Below are 19171 nucleotides of genomic sequence, written 5' to 3'. Positions count from 1 at the left end.
ATCGGAATTTAGTTTCCTGAGAATTAATTTTCCTTTTGATTTGTTTGGTAAGTAATAGGAAAGTTGAAATTTATAAGTAATTAAATTTAACTTTGTATAATAAATTAAGGGTAAATATGTATTTAAAAAAAATTAAAATTATTTTCTCTGGGATTCTCAAAATGACATCTGTATATGTGGGAACAACTTTTCCAAATATTTTTTTACATCTGTGGGAATCTAATTCTCTGCACTCACATTTTTCCACCTTACAACAAATATCCAAACAAAAAAAAGTTATCACTTTTCTAAAAGAATTAGATTTTTACTAACTTTACTTCTATCTAAACGCAACATAAAGGTAATTTAAATTCTTCAGGGATGTGGATGATATTATTAGAAACTTGGAGAATATTTTTGTATTTACCTAAACCTTAGGAGATGTAAATGAAATATATAGATTTAATATTTTGCATTTTAATTTTTTATAGTTTGAAAATTAATTGGATTTAATATCAGTCACCTAAGAGAATAGTTAAACCTTGTCCCAAAAATCTAACAAGTCCAAGTTGCAACAAATTAAAAAATTGAAAATCTAAATCAAGTCAAAAATTAAAAGTCTAAATTGCAAAGCTTTGAAATTATATATGAAGTAATAATTTTTAAGGTAGTATGAATATAATAGTGATATACCCATATGGTATCAAAATAAAGATTTATGAAATTTTGTGTTCAAAATTTGATAACTCTTAAGTCCTACTAGAAAACACATGTACCTATATATGGAACATGGGCCGTGTTACATGATGATAATTGACAGGACTTGTCTTAGAAATCTTTCCAGAACTTCCCAAGTGGTCCTATCTAGGAAGTCTCACTAGGTATTCCTTAAAGAAAATCCAATGGAACTTCACCCAACCATAAACAAACAGCAAATGCAAATATCAAATAATATCTTAATACATAAAAATAGAGCCACAACAACATGTGAGTCCACAATTATAGTCAATATCTACATCTCATTATACTATAGACCATTTTACACATACATAATATGATCACTACTATGTTCATAATTTAGATTAAAGTATTCTAAGAGTATTTATAAAATTAAATAATACAACTGATGCGAATAAGTCTAAAAAATAAAGATAAACACAGAAGGATAAATATTGCTACTGTTATGAAAAATACAAAACAAGCAATGAGCGAGATATATTGTCTACTAACTGCTCAAGCCTAGAGGAACAAATTTAAAAACAAATAAAACGTAAGATAAAAATATTTCAGTAAGTGACATAGTATAATAAGAACATAATAGTTTATTTCTATAAACATTTCTTTAAAGATCTCTCATTCCACTGTTTTAAAAAGTTCTCTTTTAAAATCATTTCACAAAACCTAGGTTTTACATCCAAAATCCATATCGTAAAATAGAGACTTAAATGTTATAAATCAATAAATCATTTAAATATTATAAACTAAATTAATCATAATTTAGATACTAGGTATCAAATAATATAAATATATTTATAAAAATAATTATGAAAAGTACAATAAAATCATCATAGATTAGAAAACTAACAATGTGTTCAAAAAAATAAATAATATACCATATGATATACCTAGTATTCCCAAGTGGTGTGTGGCATTTCAGAATACCAACGGATAGTAAGAGGGAGAATGCAACATATGAGATGAATTTACCTCACGATCTTTAGAATTCTAAAGGCATCATAGCAATATAAAACTTTTGGATGAACCCAATTCATGACCTTTAGTGTACCAAAAATGTTGTGGTAATAATGAACCTGTGAAATAAATCATCTTCATGACCCTTAGCGTACAATAGGTATCGTGCCAAATATGCGCTCTATAATATAATACTGAATTGAAACATTGATATTATATGATACATTAATTAAAAACAATGGTATGATAATCATAAACAGTTCTTTTAAGATCATACTTTTTAATTTTATTTTTTACATATAAATATTATACCATAAATTGAAATTTAATATTCAAACTCAACCATATATTTAAATATTATAAAATTTTAAATCACCATTTTATTCCAAAACACAAATACCAGTCGTAAAATATATATCACCATAAATGATTTTTGAGCACTTTAATATATAAAACACTTAATATGTTTAAAAATATACAATTTCGAATTCACTTTCTCAAAAGTCAAATATTTTTCAAAATGATTAAACCATCAATTTAATTATCAAAATACCTAAATACCTAAATACCAAGATTCTCAAGTTCTTTATGAATTTATTTGAATTTAAAATCATTTAAAATCTTATTCAAAGTCACATAAAATTATGACAAATATATATGATATTTATATATGCAGATAATAACCATTTAAATCAAATCATGTATATATATATGTATATATCATATTCAAACTATATAGCTTAAAATTATTTAAAAATATAAAAATTTACAGATACAGCTGACACTTACTCCTTTTTCTCTATAAGATTGCCTTTAAGCTCAGTATGAGTGCATATATATAATAAAATATTCCTCAGGTTCCAATAATTATACCCAAAACATTTATGAGCTAATCAAACTCTCAGCAAATTGACGACTCTCAAATTATTGCTCATGTTGAAAACCCTAATCCTAGATTATCTTCATCTAATCTAACCAGCACTAAATTCATACTAAATCTTCTTTACCTTTTTGGAATAAATCATGTTTTTCTTCCTCTTCTTCAACTTTTTCTAGTAACTTTCATGGACAATGTTGATCATATGAACAATAAGGGCATTTGCATAATATTTTCCTCAACTTAATAGTAGTGATGCTACACTCCATAATAGCGATTTCGTCCAACTTTATGTTCTGTTGCTTTGGTGCCTCCTTCATCAACAAAATTTCTTTTCAATTTTCTTCTCCATTACCATAACTTCTTGACTCTGGAACCTCAAATCATATGATCAATGACCTCTATAATCTATCTGCTCATTTCAACTACAATGAAATGGATGAAATTGTGGCTAGTGATGGTAAAGGTCCTTATATAACTCATATTGGATCTACCTATATTCTTGCACCAAGTCGCTCATTTTTATTATATGATGTTTTGTGTGTGCCATATATGCAAAAGAAAAAATTAGTATTTGTCTCTAAATTTTGCACTAATAACAATATCAAAGTTGAAATTTTACCAAATAATTTTGTTGTGAATAATTTGGCAATAGGGTCGACAGTACTCTAAGGACCAAATAAAGGTGATACCAACAAATAGCCATCCACAACATCATCAGATCCATTAGAGCATCTCTAATGACTTTATCTATTGTTAGATTTTTATTTTTATTTTTGCTTTATATGTCAGAAAAATAAACAACTATTTAAATTTTTTCCCAATAGATCTGTTTAAACACCTTGTTAAACTAATATAGTAATAAAAAATTCATAACATTAAAATGACCTTTTTACTTTTTGAGAGTTTGTTAGACATTCTAAAATTTCTTAAAAAGCAAAATTTTTATTAAAAAATCGATTATTTCTAAAAAATAAATTAATAAAATACTTAATTAATTAATAGGCTAAATAGTTTTTTATGCACATTATCATTGAATGAAAATTTTAAAAAAATTAATTGCACATTATGCCATAAAGATTTAGACAATATCAATTTCTATATTGTAAAAATAGTAATCCACATTCACCATTAAAAATACTTTTATAATTATTTGCTTTTTCAAATGTCAAAGCCACCAATAAGGATTAACACTGCCATTTAGGGCATCTCTCAAATAAAATTATTTTACATCATCTAGTTTTTTGTGTCACAAAAGATTACAATCTATATAACTATTGGAAATGCTTCGAGAGGTTTGTTAGACATTATGAATTTGTCGGTACAAGTATAATTTTACTTAAAAAATCATTTTTTGTTTTAAAAATGTTAATAAAATAAGAAAACATGTAATTATTAATGTCCATTAATAGTCTTTTTGCACTAGAATATAATTTTTGAATTAGTTATATATTTGTATCATATAAATATCAACATTGTTAATTTTTATGTCACATTAATAGTAATTCATATTCATTATAATGATGCTCTAATATATGACAGTTTGCCTAAAAATATTATAGCTTCTTTCTTTATGAATAAAAAAACACACAAACACCTACCACACTTGCATATATACAATTCACAACAAATTTCTCATTTAGTCGATTTGATAATACTGAATTCAAATTTTTTTTTTTATCATAATTAATGGATTTCTTCATATGTGTTTGATTGGGATAAACTTATTTTTAATATTAAAATGTAAAGGGTTCAACTATAAATCTTTATTATAATACTATCAAATCGATCAACTTAAAAAGAAACCGATATTATATTAATGGGCGGATTTAGTGGGGGGAGTATGGGCAACTGCCTCCGCGCCAAATTTGAATTAACCTTAATTAGCCATAAACAATCTAATATTTAGTTATATAAATGAATGTATTTACCTTTTTTGCCTCAAGTCTATCTTGTTTAAAAACAAGGCTAACAGAGTCAACTATCAGTTTTAAACTTTTTAATTATCTCATTAATGAGTTTTATATGGAAAGTAAAACTTATTAATGTCTATTTCCTAGCAGAACTCACATCAGCCAACCCATTATAATGCTTAATCAATGCTAAAGAATTCATCTTTTATAATACATAATTAATGCTAAAGAAAATTAAAATTTCAATATATTTTATTATTTCATCTTTTTTTGGAAGTATTCTCTTCATGTTTACTGTTAAAAAAATTTCTTATATTATTAATTTTATACAAATTTATTGATTCAATATAATTTTTTAAACCTATTTAATAAAATTTTTTTACATTTATTTTGAATTTAAACCATATTTTTATTTTACACAAATTTATCTACTCAACATAAATTTTAAGGTATTTTGTTAAAATCATTCACATTTACTTTTAATCTTATTATTAGATGTCTAAATCTTTAAAAAAATAAATTAGGTTAATTTGTCCGCACTCTCCTGAAATCCTGGCTCCGCCTATAGTGTATATCATGGTTTAAATTGATTAATTTCTTATCAACAAGTTCACATTGATTGACTAATTAATATTGTGCAGTAGAAAGTCTATACATTCAGCTAATTCTGTCAAAAAATTAATTAATATCAACTAGCCGGATTGAACTTGCCGACATTCCAATAGTAGTACTCTCTTCCCCAAAAGAAAAAAGATGTATATATTAAACAAATAATTACAAGTTGCATATATATATATATATATATATATATATATATATATATGTATACATATTATATACATACGGAAATTCTATGGTGAAGACGGTCCGCATGAGAACCGCAGTATTAATAACGATTTTTTATAGTATTAACGACGGTTTCGTAGAAAATCGTCACTAATACTATGAAAAACCATCACCAATACTATGGTCTGCATGAGGACCGTCCGCATCATACACGGACTGTATATACATATATATAGATCATATATGTCCTTGCTAGTTTTTTGGCTCCTGGGTTTTATATTTCTTTTTGGTTATAATTGGATTAAACCAACATGTGCATAATAATTATGTGATCCTCTCAAATAATAATAATATAATAATCATGTAGCCGAAATTGGCAAATTATTGTTGTTCCCAGCAATCTTGTTCTTATTTTAAATATATTGTTTTATTAATGTCCTTAATTATATATTAAAACCGGAACGTATAATTTAGTCTGAAAGAAATTTCAATTAGTTAAGTTGAAATGGGAAAAGGATTTCAAAGGTTTTCTCAAGTCAGAAGCATTCTTGACTGCATCCAACCACTAAAGCGTTCAGACTAAAAGGGAATCTATTCAGGCCCAAATTAGGCTGCCCCATTTGATTTAACATTTAAATATATATATATATAAAATAACAAAAATAAAAAAAATTAAAAATTAAAAAATTGGATTTTCTAAATCAATCAAGCATCCGTTCCACCAATGACGATATCATTCTTATTCACCGAAAAAAGAAAGAAAAAGAAGAAGAAGATATTATTCTTTAGGAGAGAAGATGAAAGGGAAAGACAATGACATTTCTTTAATATAATGTGCAAATTCATCAAACACAATTTATTAGACAGGTTGACTAGCACCCATCTTTATTATTCTCTCAGAGCTAGTCTACCTTCTCTCACAAAGGTCAAATTTTACTTAAAAGACCAGTGCTTTTTTGCAGTATTCAAAGAGTAGATGTTGGATTCCACCTCTTCAAAATATTTTTATTTCGTTTGGAGATGGAAAGAGATAGCTTTTGACTTGGGCATTTCTTCTTCTTTCTTTTCTGGTAGATTTATCAATTCTATTATAAATTAATAAAAATATATACTATGCTGGAATCATTTTTCATTTTAAGAAATTTGGCATTATTATTGACTTGTAGATATATATTTTCCAACAGCAAAAATCTAGATTTCCTTGTACCTTCTTTTGGGGCTAGAAAGAAAGTGCAATCAATAACTTATTTAGGTAATGATATAGGAAAATATTATAAGTCTTACATAAATATATGTGACAAAGTAAATGAATAAAGCATTTTTTTGGGTTATTATTGACATAAATTGGATTCAATGTGGTGCCAACCCTTTTGGGGTTTACTTGCTCGTTTGAATCTCCTCAAGGTGATAACTTCTCTTTCGTACAAAATGACAAGACTGCCTAACTATCTCTGATCTCAACTTTTGATTGGTTGACAGCCACTTCTTATTGAGATACATGTTTTAGACCCTAGCAAAAATAAGTTAGGAGACCCTTTTTTTGGGCCAATTTTAGCAGAAGCTTATTGAACGACCAGTGAATATCATCTATAAGAATCAAGTTTAACACATTGATCATGAAGCTCTATGCAAAGTACCTAATTAATTAATTGATTAGGTGTACCAATAGGACTATATGCATAGCTAGTACTACAGGGATGGGCATCTAATCATTCAGTGAAAATTATATTGACACCCCTTTTTTTTTAAATCAAAATTTTCTTATAAATCCCTTTACATTTTTGAAAATTACATAAAACGCCCCCATTGTATTTTGTTTTTGTTACAATGTCATCCGTTTTATATAAAATTTATTTTTTCAAATTTTCTCATGTTAAATGAATGAATGAAAATGTGCAAATATCAATCACAATTTCATTGATTGCAAAGTTAATTGGGATCTAGTATCCTTTAATTTGGGATAAACAACACATTCAATTTTCAAATTTAAAATGTTGCAATTTAAATCTTCAAGTTTCATATTATCGCCTTTTAGTCCAATTGATATTTTTGATAAATAATGGTTAATGTGAGGCTTAAATTAGAGGATGCTAAAATATAAATCTACAAAATTAGCGAGTCTAAATTACAACAATTAAAACTAGAGAACTTGAATTGCAACAAATTGGATCAGATCACATTTTTTATATTGGTTAAATGGGATGAGGCGGTAAACCACTATTATTAGTTAAAAATTTTAACTAGACTAAAACAAAACAAATTAAAATTTGAAAGGCTAAATTGCTATGTTTTAATTTGAAAGTTTAAAATGTAATTAATCTAAATAAATAAGTACAAAAGTAAGTACAATTAACTTCTAACTTTATACATAGGTTTCACCAGATAAAAATTTTAAAATATGCATAAAATGATATTTCAATATTTTACCAAAAAAAAAAAAATGGTGATATTGCAAAAAAAAAAAATATAAATAAAAATAATGATACCTTTTGTAAAATTGACAAAACAGATAGGGTTTATTGTAGCTTACCCTAATATATGTGTAATATTGGTGGGGGTTTTGCCTACTATATATTGCTATGAAAAAATGGTCTTCAATTGACTCCCTTCCACAGTTTAGAATACAATTATCAACTTAGTTTTTTATCTAACAACAAAAAAAAAAAAAAAAACTTATTTTCGCTTGAAAATTAAAGAAATTAGGTTGGCATCCATGGCCACTGTCAAATGGGACTCTATTTAAGGGCAATTTAAACTAAATATAATAAAGTTTATCAAAAATATTTGTGTGAAAATTTGGAAAACAGTTGCACTAAGTGGCAATCATATCATGGTACGGATCCAATTGAGGTTTTTTGAAATGTATAGAGCCACGTGTCGTTAATTACTGAAAGAATATTGCATTTCAACGCTTAAATAAAAAAAAGAAAAAAGAAAAACAGTATTATATTCTTTTTAATCAAAATTTATATTACATTTTTTTAATTGGTTTTTCTTTTTTTCGTTGTAGGAATTTGGTTAATTGGTTTTTCCTTCTTTTTTTTTTTTTTTTTTTTTGTTGTAGGAATTTGGTTATATATATATATATATTACATTTGGTGTTTTCTTCTTTTTTATTTTTATTTTTTTAAAGAGAAACAGAATACTAAAGGTGGTCGGAGAAATTAACAAATTTCAAACCACGAATTCAAGTCCCATGTGCTCTTGCAGCAAAATCTTGTGGAATTTGACCAAGAAAAATCCTTAACTTGTAGAAACCATTTTGTAAAGTTTAAACGTAAATCACACTCTTTCCCCACAATGTAACTCTAGCTACATATGCACCAAATCAAATCCACACTATCTTATTGCCAATGTTTTTATCATGTATTATGCACTTTTTTCCATCTTTCAGCCCTGCTCTTGATTTTAATTTCCAACTTATTTTATGCCTTTTTTGGTTAAAACTTGAACACTGCATTTTTTTTTTCTTCTTTTTTGCCCTTTATCAAATTAAAAAGAATTATTATTATTATTATTATTATTATTATTATTATTATTATTATTTTTCCTTTTGGTGTTACACCACAGAGTGTCCCATACTCAATTAGAGCATTAATACTTATTTCCTCCTCCAACAGAAATTACTTCAACTGGAACCTTTGACCTTTGAGCAGGTAAAATCTTTGGAGTTATTAATAATTAATTAATAACCTAGCTATAAATCTCATGAATCATATATGATGGAAGAATTATTTGAATGAAAAGAAGAAATAAGATCTACAAAAAGATTTAATTATTTTTTTATGTAATTATATATACCACCTTCATTAACATATATAATCTTTTTTTTTTCTTTTTTTTAAGAAAATAGAATTTGGCTAAGGATATACGTTGCCCATTTTTAGTTCCAAACCAGGATTTCATTGAATTTGAAAGTTATGACTTGGTAGGTTTCCATGCCTACTGATCCAAAGGCAATATATTGCCAAACTTTTACCCACAGTTAGGCAGACGTATATGTTGCGTGGGCTATGTTCATACTAAGCTATATATGAATGTAATGACCAAAAAATAAAAAAATAAAAAAATAAAAAAGCGCTACAACAACAATAGATTAGGTGATAATATGATATATATAATATCAATTATTCTTTTTCTCACTTTTTCCTTTTGATCATAGATTAGGTGGAAATTTATATAAACTGAGAATCATTTCATGAGAAAACATTCATTTAGTTAGTTGCTGAAGCATTAGATTTTGACCCTAAAATGTTTAACCAACTATCTAGTAAAATCAATTCAATAGCCACCCAATGTTTTTTAGTTAACACTAAATATTCAATGAAAACTTTTGTTTTGAAATCAAATATTTTCATCAATTTTAATGATTATTGATGGTACATTAATTCCTCCACTTCTCATTTTTAAGCTTTCCATAAGTGGCTGATGAGGAGGAAAAGCAACTGGGCTGAAGAGTTGCTTTCTTATAGTTAATATATTGGAATATTGTCAATGAAAACAATATTCTAATTCTGTTAGGCAGTATCATCACTATTTTTTCATTAAAAAAATGTCATCACTATTTTAACTTTGGTTGTTTATAAAAAAGCTTCGGTTAAGCAGAAAACTATGTAGATCCAACCGCATATCCTCCATAAGTTATAAATGATGGTCTGTCACTGCAATATATATTTTTATATCAAAATGTCCAAATATTGTGTATGGTAAATCCAGATTTCAATGTAAAGAAATAAAGAGGAAAAAAAAAAAAAAAAGCGAACAAGAACACATACAATTTTATTTATTTATTTATTTATTTTTTATATTATACCTAATGAAAGTTGCATGCATGTTGAAACAATTTTCAATGTAAAGAAATAACGAGAAAAAAAAAATCAAACAAGAATACATATAATTTTTTGTTTTCTATAATGAGCATTTAATATTTAATTATATATAATTTTGGTAATACAATCTACAAATTACACATAATAAGATAAGATGTTAAAATAGGTGATATCTCCCATAGGAACAGAACTATATATGTATGACCAATATATAATATCATGAGCCCATATATGCATGGAATGGCACCTAGATTGCGTATATAATTCATGGGTTTTAGAGATAAGGCATAGGTAACATAATGAATGCATAGTTTTTCAGTGTATATATATATATTATATATATATATATATTAGGAGGTTGTCAAAATCAACTTTTAAGCTTTGAATGTGGGTGGGCGTTGTTGATGTGGGGCTGTCATGATTTACAGTTGGTTGGTATGTGGCAAAGTGATATGATGATGACCTTATTTTGTATTATTGGTTTTTAGATCAATACATGGGGCTCAACTTGTCTTTCATTAGTGGACCCCATCTACTGATGGTCTCACCCTACCAAATCCCAAGAATAGAAGGAAAAAATTTTTGTCAAAGGAAAAGGATGTTTGAAATAAAAGGCAATAAGAAAAAATTATAATTATGGGCCCCACATTGATTCGTCGGAAGAGGCTTACAGTTTGATTTCTTTGAATAATTTGGAAACTTTTAGTCCCGTTTGACATGCTTTTTATGTGGCCAGATTAAAAAATTGCAAGGACTTTAGTCTTTTTTCAGATAAATTATAATAGAAAATTTGAATCTTAGGAAAGAGTCATATGCATGACATTATAATATTAATATAATTTCTTGGTTTGCTGCCTTGGACTTATATATATATATATATATATTCAAGCCATGTGCTGTGCCTGTGAAAATAATTAACATAATGTTCTTATCATAATTAATTAATTTGTCTTCATGCATGGAAAATATTAAAGATTATACAATTTTTTATTTATTTATTATACCTAAACCTCTCTCTATATATATATATAACACAAAAGTATCCATGGCTAACAGTTTCTGAAAATAATTAATACTTCATAAATTTCAAACTGAATTGTATTATAAATTAACCTAATGAAATGTTACACACACACACACACAAAAAGAAGTTCGTAACACTATTATGATATAGTTCCAACCATATCGCATAGATCAAGCAAATAATCAGTTCATGGGTACCAAAAATTAAAATTAGGCATTTGAATTAAAAGTCTAAATCAGCTAAACACTGCTACATGTACTGTGTTTCAAATGCCACGTATATAAATTAAAGCTACCAACATTTTTTATTATTCATGTATACAACCTAAGTGGAGAATGACTGAATTTTTAGACATTCTGTTGGACAAGTTAATTATTAGTTATTTTATTTTGGGTGGAAAATTCCAACTATAATCTTTGTACCATGAAATAATAGCTGCCTTATTCAATCTTGTTAAATCTAATGGCTTAAATGAAATTACATTGAACTACAAATTTCTGCATGTTGATCTTATTTTTTATGTGCATGCAGTTGAATAGTCATAAAATAATTATTTTTGGGACCTTCTTTAATTATCGTTTTACTGTATTTTTAGTCACACATGATGCCCGGCTTAGACAAATAATTAGTACGCAAAGAATGAAACATCTAGATTTCCATGCTACATTCATACTACACTTGTATATGCATTCCATAGATTTAACTTGCTCACTTAAAGGGTTAAAAAATCCAAATGTGTCATTCACTTATCACCCAATTAACTGTTTTATTATTATTGTTATTATTATTATATATTATTATTACTATTATTATTATTATTTATTTATCAATGTGACACTGATGGAATTGGGCCTATGGGCTTTTCTGTTTTTGTTTCTCAAATACTTTGCAGTGAACATATGGACCTTCTCTCTTAAGGCCCATTATTCCTTTTGGGCTCCAAGTTCATTCCAGGAAGATAGAGAGAGACAGAGACACAGAGAGAGAGAGAGAGAGAGAGAGAGAGAGAGTTGCAGAGAAAGATGATACTGTTAAACTCTGGTGCTGGGATAGCCATGGCTGTCCCGCGGAGGCCCTTGTGGAGGCCTATGTGCTTGGCTTCCGATGTCAACACCGAGCAGCTTCGTGCTCAGCTGGATCAGCTTCATTTCGAGGCTGAGACCACCAGAACCAAAGGTATAATACACACCTGCTTTTGCTCTCTCTTTCTCTCTCTTACTGATTTTACATGAATTGGCAATACCAATTTGCCCTTGTGAATCCAAAACTGGTTGATAATGATGATTCTATTGCAAAATTGTGTTTCATGATTGATTTTTTTCCCAGAAATTTGTTTGCCCAAGTCGTAACAGAGAGTACTTTTATTTTATAGTTTTGTAATAAAGAGGTCTAAGCTAGACAACATTAATAATACACCATCAAGAAATTTTAGTATTTGCTAAAAATTGAATTTTGATATGGTTATAACTAAAATTTTATATATTGGGGGTTGTATGTAGGTTGTAGTTTATATTTGCATGCACGTGTGTGTATATATATATATATATATATATATGTATATATATATTTTGGGTCAAAGTAGTATCTTGAGGGTGGCTCTTTAATGGATAGTTAGGAGAGCATTTTTTTTCTTTTTTCTAGACATTATACGTTGAAGGTATAATTGGGCTATTACCTTTTTTCCAGTTAATTACAGGAGTTTGTTGAAGTTAATTCTTATACCTAGTGACACAATTTTGGGTATAATGTTATGGTTGGTGATATAGCAAACAATGCCAGATTAAGGCTTCTGCGTCTATCAGAGGCAGCTGAGAACCTAAAACGGCAAGCAGCAATTAATGTTCGTACTGGGAAGGAAAATGATGCAAGGGAACTACTCTTTCAGAAGAAGAAGGTCATGGAAGCTTTGGAAAAGTCAAAGAATCGAATTGAATTGCTTGATGAGCTTTCCAAAAAGCTTAATGAGGTAGAATGATTAATTAATGCAAAACAGTTTATTATGTAAGCAGACAAACTTATATCTATCAAAACATATTGAAATAGAATGGTTAATAGATTTAGGGCGTACAATTAATGGATCACCAGCGAAAATGTTACCATTTTTATATGATTCATAAATATGGTAATCATTGCATTGGAGATCATTTTTGGTGGTAAAATGATAGATCTGTATCAGGATCTTGAGAAATTATACCATTTGAATATACTAAAAAATTTGTTCTTCTATTATCAATTTATCTACAAATATTGTATGTAAAATATAATATCCTCTATTATATTGTGGGGCATAGAAAGACACCTTGCATTAAGTTTGTGCTTTCTGAACTTGAATACCATTAGTGGGTAGAGCTATGTTTGAAGGATAAAGTCTTTGAGAAGAATGTGTCAGTTATTTAAGAATCTGTGATGTAAATGTTATCCCCCTTCTAACTGTTGCTTCATGGTGCATGTCACAAAGGAAAAGTTTGGCTTATGATACATAACCAAATGCTGTGACATGGTTGCTTACTCCGACCCTGGAGTTATGAAACAAAAAAGAAGTGAATGATTTCAATGATTTGTTACATCTTGTATCCATATGGTGTAGTTGTTAGACTAATCTGATTCCTGGTTATATATATGCATAAGAAGTTCTAACTTCTATGAGAGTTTCCAAGATCATTGATTGACATTCAAATAATTGGTTGATATTATGTAATAAATTAAGTACCAAACATGTGTATGTATGCAATTGTTTTGAAGATTATGTCGGTTTGCTTATTGTCCTGACTCGAATATTATAATAAACATATATTGGTGTAAACCATTTTGAATCTGTTGTAACTTTGCTGGATCTTATTCAAGAACTTCATTTTTCAGCCTGTCAAGTATAATGTCATTTCAGGCTATATCTCTTAAAGAAAGGCAGCTAATTGGGAATGTTGCTATGGATCTTGAAGTTCCCATGGAAGATTCTTCTAGTCCAGTTCGAATTGTATCTCCAACATCAGAAGTAACAGAAGATTTTGTGGAGCGCAAAGAGTTTGTTTCTAATGATCTGAAATCCAGTGAAGATCAAGAATCACAGTTTTATGCAGAAGGTCAAGCTAGTTTACATGCTGACCAAGAGCACGAGGAAACTCAAGGACCTCAACTGGGGGTAAATCTGAATGGAGATGACATTATGAGTAGCTTGAAAGCAGTAAGCTCCTATAAGGATCTTTTGGCACATCTGGATCAACAACTGAACAAAATTGAAGCAGAACTTGTCACAGTTTTGAGGGTCTCAACGTTGGTGTTGGACAGTGAGGAGGGAACAAAAAATGTTAAGGTGCTGCAGGTAGTGGAACTTCTTGATAGCATTCGTGGAATTAGACAAAGGTATGCATATTATTCAACTTTAAAAATCCATTTGTCTCCTTTTTAAGATTTTAAATAATCACAAAATCACTGCTTTAATATTTTATATTGTATGCATATTGAGGCTTCTTTTGCATCTATGGTGTTTGTGTTCACAGAATTACAAATATCAAGCTGGCAGAGGTCGAGAGTTGATGAAGCTTTATTGGCTTAATGAGTTCCCTTCCAGCTGGTGAGGACTAAACCATGCATAAACAATTAGTTGTTTGTAGGTTTACTTTTTCAGAATTCCCTAGACTTGAAGATGCAAAGACATATAATTACAATGACAAAGATTTACGTAATTTATTGGTTTCCACCATCTTCATTAATTAAGGGAACTGTATGACATATAAGCACACATGTCAAGCAACCTGTATGGCATAGCAACTTCCATTCCCAATAGTTAGCACACACTTGGAGGGATGAGTTGTCATGTTTTGAAGCGTTTCTTTTCTGACAGATATTATTTACTGGGGAAGTTAGGGAAGTATGGATTTTTTTGCAACAATATATTTTTTATTTCATACTCTTATAGCGAGGCAATGGTTAAACACTTGTCAAGCAGGCTGTATGAAATAGCGATTTGCAATATTCCAAATAGACGGTAGTAAGTTGTAGGGATGAGTGGTCAAATTAATTGGAATATTTCATTTCTTCAAGATTTATTTATCGTGGCAATTTAGGAAGTAATCAATATTTTTGCAAACCATATTTCCTTCTCATATGGTATTCAAGAACTCTTACTTGGATTGCAAATAGATGCTATACTTAAACATGGGCTTAGCTACTGTTAGTGATAGTTAATGACCTGCCTTTATTTATGTATACCAAATAAATTACTTTTCTTGATTTGCTTTTTTTTTGCAACTTTGATTAGATTATTTTCATTTTCATCTGAAACGATTTCTACTTGCTTCAAATCACAGAGTATCCTAGCATCAGCATAATGCTGTGTGTTGCAGCTGTTTTTTGTGGCAGGTTTTCTAGCATGACGTGTGTATATTATTATATTGCAACAAAACTGAAGTTGAAGAAATAGTTCAGTGAATCTTTGCACATATATTCCCCAGTTTCATTAGAGTTCTTAATTTGTTTCCTCTGAAAAGCCCAAAACCTGCATCGTATTCTCTCTCCTACACATTTCATGCCATGTAAATAAGTGGAAGGTGTAGGTTTGACTTACTGTATTGCTGCTAAAAACATGAACCTTGATGAATTAACAGGTTAATTTGCTAGGCTGAGGATATGTAATGTATGAGCTTTCACTAGAATTGGATATGGAAAGACATTCTAAGATGCTTCATGCTTCTTCAAATATTCAAAAGCATCTACATTTAGTATTCCTATATTTACATTCTTAAAGAATATATGTACTTTAGGAGCCAATATATAGCCAAATCCTCCAAAAGATACATAACAGAGAATCAATTTTTGTTGAAAGTATGTTCAAAAGAATTTCTCCAGATATATGGTTATCATCTGGCATTTTCTGCTCTGGAGAAGGAATGAAACCATGAAGACCATCTACTTCATATCATGTATATATGACAGGCTGGGCATGATAAACATGCTGCTGTACCCTTTTGCATCTGTTTGTTGCCGAGGAAAGATTTAGATAATGCTTCCACTTGTAGGCTTCTCAAGGATTTATAAATCATTGACTTTCCATTAGATCAGCTAGAGTTATTTTTCCATAATTGTTGTGTTCTAATGAATCAAATTGTTTGGCGATCTGCAGGATGTCTTTCTCTGCTATCTTTCCCATCTCCTTAAGTTTGTATATGATGAACTCAGATTTGCTACAACCATAAATGGACAGGACATATTAAAATTAGGAGTTCAGGAGGGCATGTAAAAGTACTTCAAACATAACCTTCATAGAAAGTAAAAAAGAGGAAGCTTACAGATCATAATTTAACCATTGCAGTAACAACTAATGATGCAAAACATAGGGCGTCTTTAAGGAAATTCTTTTTTAATCATGGAAGCAAATTCTTCACATTTTCAGAAATTGTCTGAACCTAATATATTTTCTCACAGTGAGAAGCCACTTGACCTCGCTCCTGAGATCTAGGGAAACTCTTCTTGGCATTTAAGAATGAATTTCAATATAGCTTCCATGAAAAAGCAATATTATTTAAGAATTCACATGTTTTCTTCATGCTTTCTGTTCTAGTAAAAGGAACTTGCATCATTTTCCCAAGTCCATCCCTCTTTCATTTGTTTTTGAGCCCTTCATTCTACTTTATTTTCCCTAATGTCCCTTGCCCTAATCCTAGCTGGTTATGTATTTTCCTTGCTAGTAATATGAAGAGACTTTCACTCCTGGAAGTTTACTTGCTGTAATAAACTTTAAGATTAAAAGAATAAAAATGAAAAATAAATAAAACTAAAAATGAAAAATAAATAAAACCTAGTGTGTTTAATGCTCTGCAAGTCTTTTAGTAGGCTAGAAGAAAGGTGCAAGTTAATGAATCTGCAATTGGTCTTAAGCCACATTGATAACTTTGTAAGTCTGAAAAATACATTCTTGCCATCAATTTCATTGATAATCTCTCTCTTAAGTTATTTTTATTACCATCTTCTAAAGAGAAACCGAGTAGCAAGGTAAAAACATAAGATTTGTTTGAATTTCTCTTGTCATATTAAATCTGATGTATGAACTTATATTAAGAGTACGAAAAGTACCTAATGCATCCATCGTTGTCAAGGTCCGCTGCTACTAAATCTCTTAAGGTAACCTTCTTTTGAAGAACCCATGCTGCAATCCTTCGATTTCTCTTGTCAATTCTCAACTCAGCCAAGTACAGAAAAGCCCTAGCAACTGCCAATGTGCTTATTAACAGCCAAAAAATTGCAAAACACCTTCCTTTTATTGTAGTGAAAGCATAATCCCCATATCCTACTGTTGTCACAGATGTAACAGAGAGATAAAAACTATCAACGAAGTTCATGTCCTCTAAAAAATGCACTGAAACTGTTCCTATAGCTATGCACCCAAAAACAACTGCCAAAGCCAAGAATACTTTCGTTCTTATCCTCATCCTTCCCTTTTCTTTATCTATCATATATGTTTGAACCATGGTGTTGAACTTATTCTCATCAACAGCGCTTAACAGCACGGCCTCTTGCCTATCACAAATATATGTCACCAAACCATTAAGCAAAATATCAATGAACCCGAAACCAACCAAGATGAAAAAACAAGCAAAAAGTTTGGTAAATGTGGTGTCTGGAACAATATCACCATACCCAATGGTGCAAAGTGTGACCACAGTGAAGTAAAGGGCATCTACGGGCTTGAACGTTGTATGCCCTTTGAAGCTCCCACTTACCATGAATATTCCAATGCCAATTATGACATACAAAATCACACCAATAAAGGCTTGCTGAACAATCAAAGGGGTTGAATTTGAAGGGGGTCTGGGATCTAATGAATCTTCATACTCTTCCTTGATATCAGTGAATACTGATGGAGCAGAGCGCGAACGGCGATTAAGTTTTCTCTTTTTGTTCAAGTTAGCTACGAGATTTACATAGGAAGAAGATTTTGGCGTTGCAAGGAAGGGAAGAATCTCGTCAGTAGTGATTAGATGGGCAGTAGATTGGCGCCTTGAGTGGCCTGTTGAATTTAAGTTCAAAAATACATGACCATCGACATGGAAATGGCAAAGAAAACATCAGAAATGAATATGTAAAGAATAGTCTTAGAATTACCTCCATTGTTTGAGCTTGAAGAATGCATGCTGGAGACTTTCTCTAGAATAAGTTTCGCTGCAATGGGAATAGGTTAGACAAAGTCAATTACATTAATAATTACAAACTTTTTTGTTTTTTGTTTTTTGTATTTTTTTATATAATATGTGATAGATAATGATTATGCTAGCCGGTTCACATCAAAAAAATAAATACAAGATGACCAAGTTGAGATGAAAATAAACCAGGTGGGAAAAGCTTTCTTGGTGAAGCATTGCTAGATTCTCCTGCCATTCCAGTCTCAGAAAGAAGAAGTTCATCCATTTTGAATCTTCATGGTATGGATACAGATTTTAGACTCTTTTGCAGGCAGAGATTTTGTTCTAATTGGAAAAGAAATATGGAAGAAGTGAGACTACAAGAAACGTTGAATTCCAACTGCAAGTCAATTTCATGGAAGACAGTTTGGTTTGATTGATTGCTGGGCTAACGTGATTCTAACCCCCACTAATTAGGTTTTTAGTACTCCAACTAAATGGGTTTCCTTCCCTTTTTGGATCGATAGATAACTACTTAAGGCAGGTGGCAGTAAATGCATATATGGGCCTTTTTCAGAATCTAAAGTCCAATCAAAGTCAATACCTGTTCATGCGGAAAAGTCAAACGCCAAAGATTACTTCTTTTTGGAATGTAAAAGAATCTATTTACATTTCCAAAAATATTTAAATTTTCTTTTTTTCTTTTTCTTTTTTTCAAAAAAAATACTCATCCGAATTTTTTTTTCTCCCTTTAATATCTTCTTCTTCTTCCTAAAAAAGCAGGTCCATTGTATAAAAAGTAAATAAATAAAAAGCCACCACTTCGACAATTGTTAGAGATAGCCATTGAATCTTCAGCGAGATTCCAACAATTTTTTGGTGCTGCTCTTTCTTTTTTATTTTATATTTTTTTAAATTTTACAATTTTTTTTTAGTTTTTTGAAAAAGAATTCCAA

The 19171-nt window shown here is 29.5% G+C and overlaps 2 protein-coding genes across 7 annotated transcripts; one reads left to right on the top strand and one right to left on the bottom strand.

Moving 5' to 3' along the window:
- Positions 1–12058: 12058 nt before the first annotated feature.
- On the top strand, positions 12059–15777 carry LOC107416198 (uncharacterized). Of its 5 annotated transcripts, none has more exons than XM_048472069.2 (5): positions 12059–12276; positions 12867–13066; positions 13985–14460; positions 14598–14671; positions 15705–15777. In XM_048472069.2, the coding sequence occupies exons 1-4, from the start codon at positions 12123–12125 to the stop codon at positions 14632–14634; spliced, it is 867 nt and encodes a 288-aa protein (XP_048328026.2). In that variant the 5' UTR covers positions 12059–12122; the 3' UTR covers positions 14635–14671; positions 15705–15777. The 5 variants fall into 5 exon arrangements, with proteins under 5 accessions (XP_048328026.2, XP_015880148.3, XP_015880146.3 ...); XM_016024662.4 differs by having other exon boundaries at positions 15444–15777; XM_016024660.4 differs by having other exon boundaries at positions 15408–15777.
- On the bottom strand, positions 15726–18579 carry LOC107416117 (two-pore potassium channel 3). Of its 2 annotated transcripts, XM_025073215.3 has the most exons (5): positions 18423–18579; positions 18199–18255; positions 17734–18103; positions 17170–17613; positions 15726–16280 (listed from the first exon to the last, which is right to left on the bottom strand). In XM_025073215.3, exons 1-5 carry the CDS (start codon positions 18499–18501, stop codon positions 16136–16138), a joined length of 1095 nt encoding a protein of 364 aa, XP_024928983.1. In that variant the 5' UTR covers positions 18502–18579; the 3' UTR covers positions 15726–16135. The 2 variants fall into 2 exon arrangements, with proteins under 2 accessions (XP_024928983.1, XP_015880061.1); XM_016024575.4 differs by having other exon boundaries at positions 17170–18103.
- Between the last annotated feature and the right edge of the window lie 592 nt (positions 18580–19171).

Source organism: Ziziphus jujuba, chromosome 4 (genome assembly GCF_031755915.1).
Source record: "Ziziphus jujuba cultivar Dongzao chromosome 4, ASM3175591v1".
Lineage (NCBI taxonomy): Eukaryota > Viridiplantae > Streptophyta > Magnoliopsida > Rosales > Rhamnaceae > Ziziphus > Ziziphus jujuba.
The sequence above is the reverse complement of the archived record's forward strand: the minus strand, read 5'-3'. Positions and strand labels throughout refer to the sequence as shown.

Coding starts and splice junctions, on each gene's coding strand:
- LOC107416198 (XM_048472069.2), top strand. CDS start 12,123: ATGATACTGTTAAACTCTGGTGCTGGGATAGCCATGGCTGTCCCGCGG. Junction 12,277..12,866: donor TGAGACCACCAGAACCAAAG/GTATAATACACA, acceptor TTGGTGATATAG/CAAACAATGCCAGATTAAGG. Junction 13,067..13,984: donor TTTCCAAAAAGCTTAATGAG/GTAGAATGATTA, acceptor ATGTCATTTCAG/GCTATATCTCTTAAAGAAAG.
- LOC107416117 (XM_016024575.4), bottom strand. CDS start 18,501: ATGGATGAACTTCTTCTTTCTGAGACTGGAATGGCAGGAGAATCTAGC. Junction 18,256..18,422: donor AAGAAAGCTTTTCCCACCTG/GTTTATTTTCAT, acceptor TTCCCATTGCAG/CGAAACTTATTCTAGAGAAA. Junction 18,104..18,198: donor TTCAAGCTCAAACAATGGAG/GTAATTCTAAGA, acceptor TAAATTCAACAG/GCCACTCAAGGCGCCAATCT.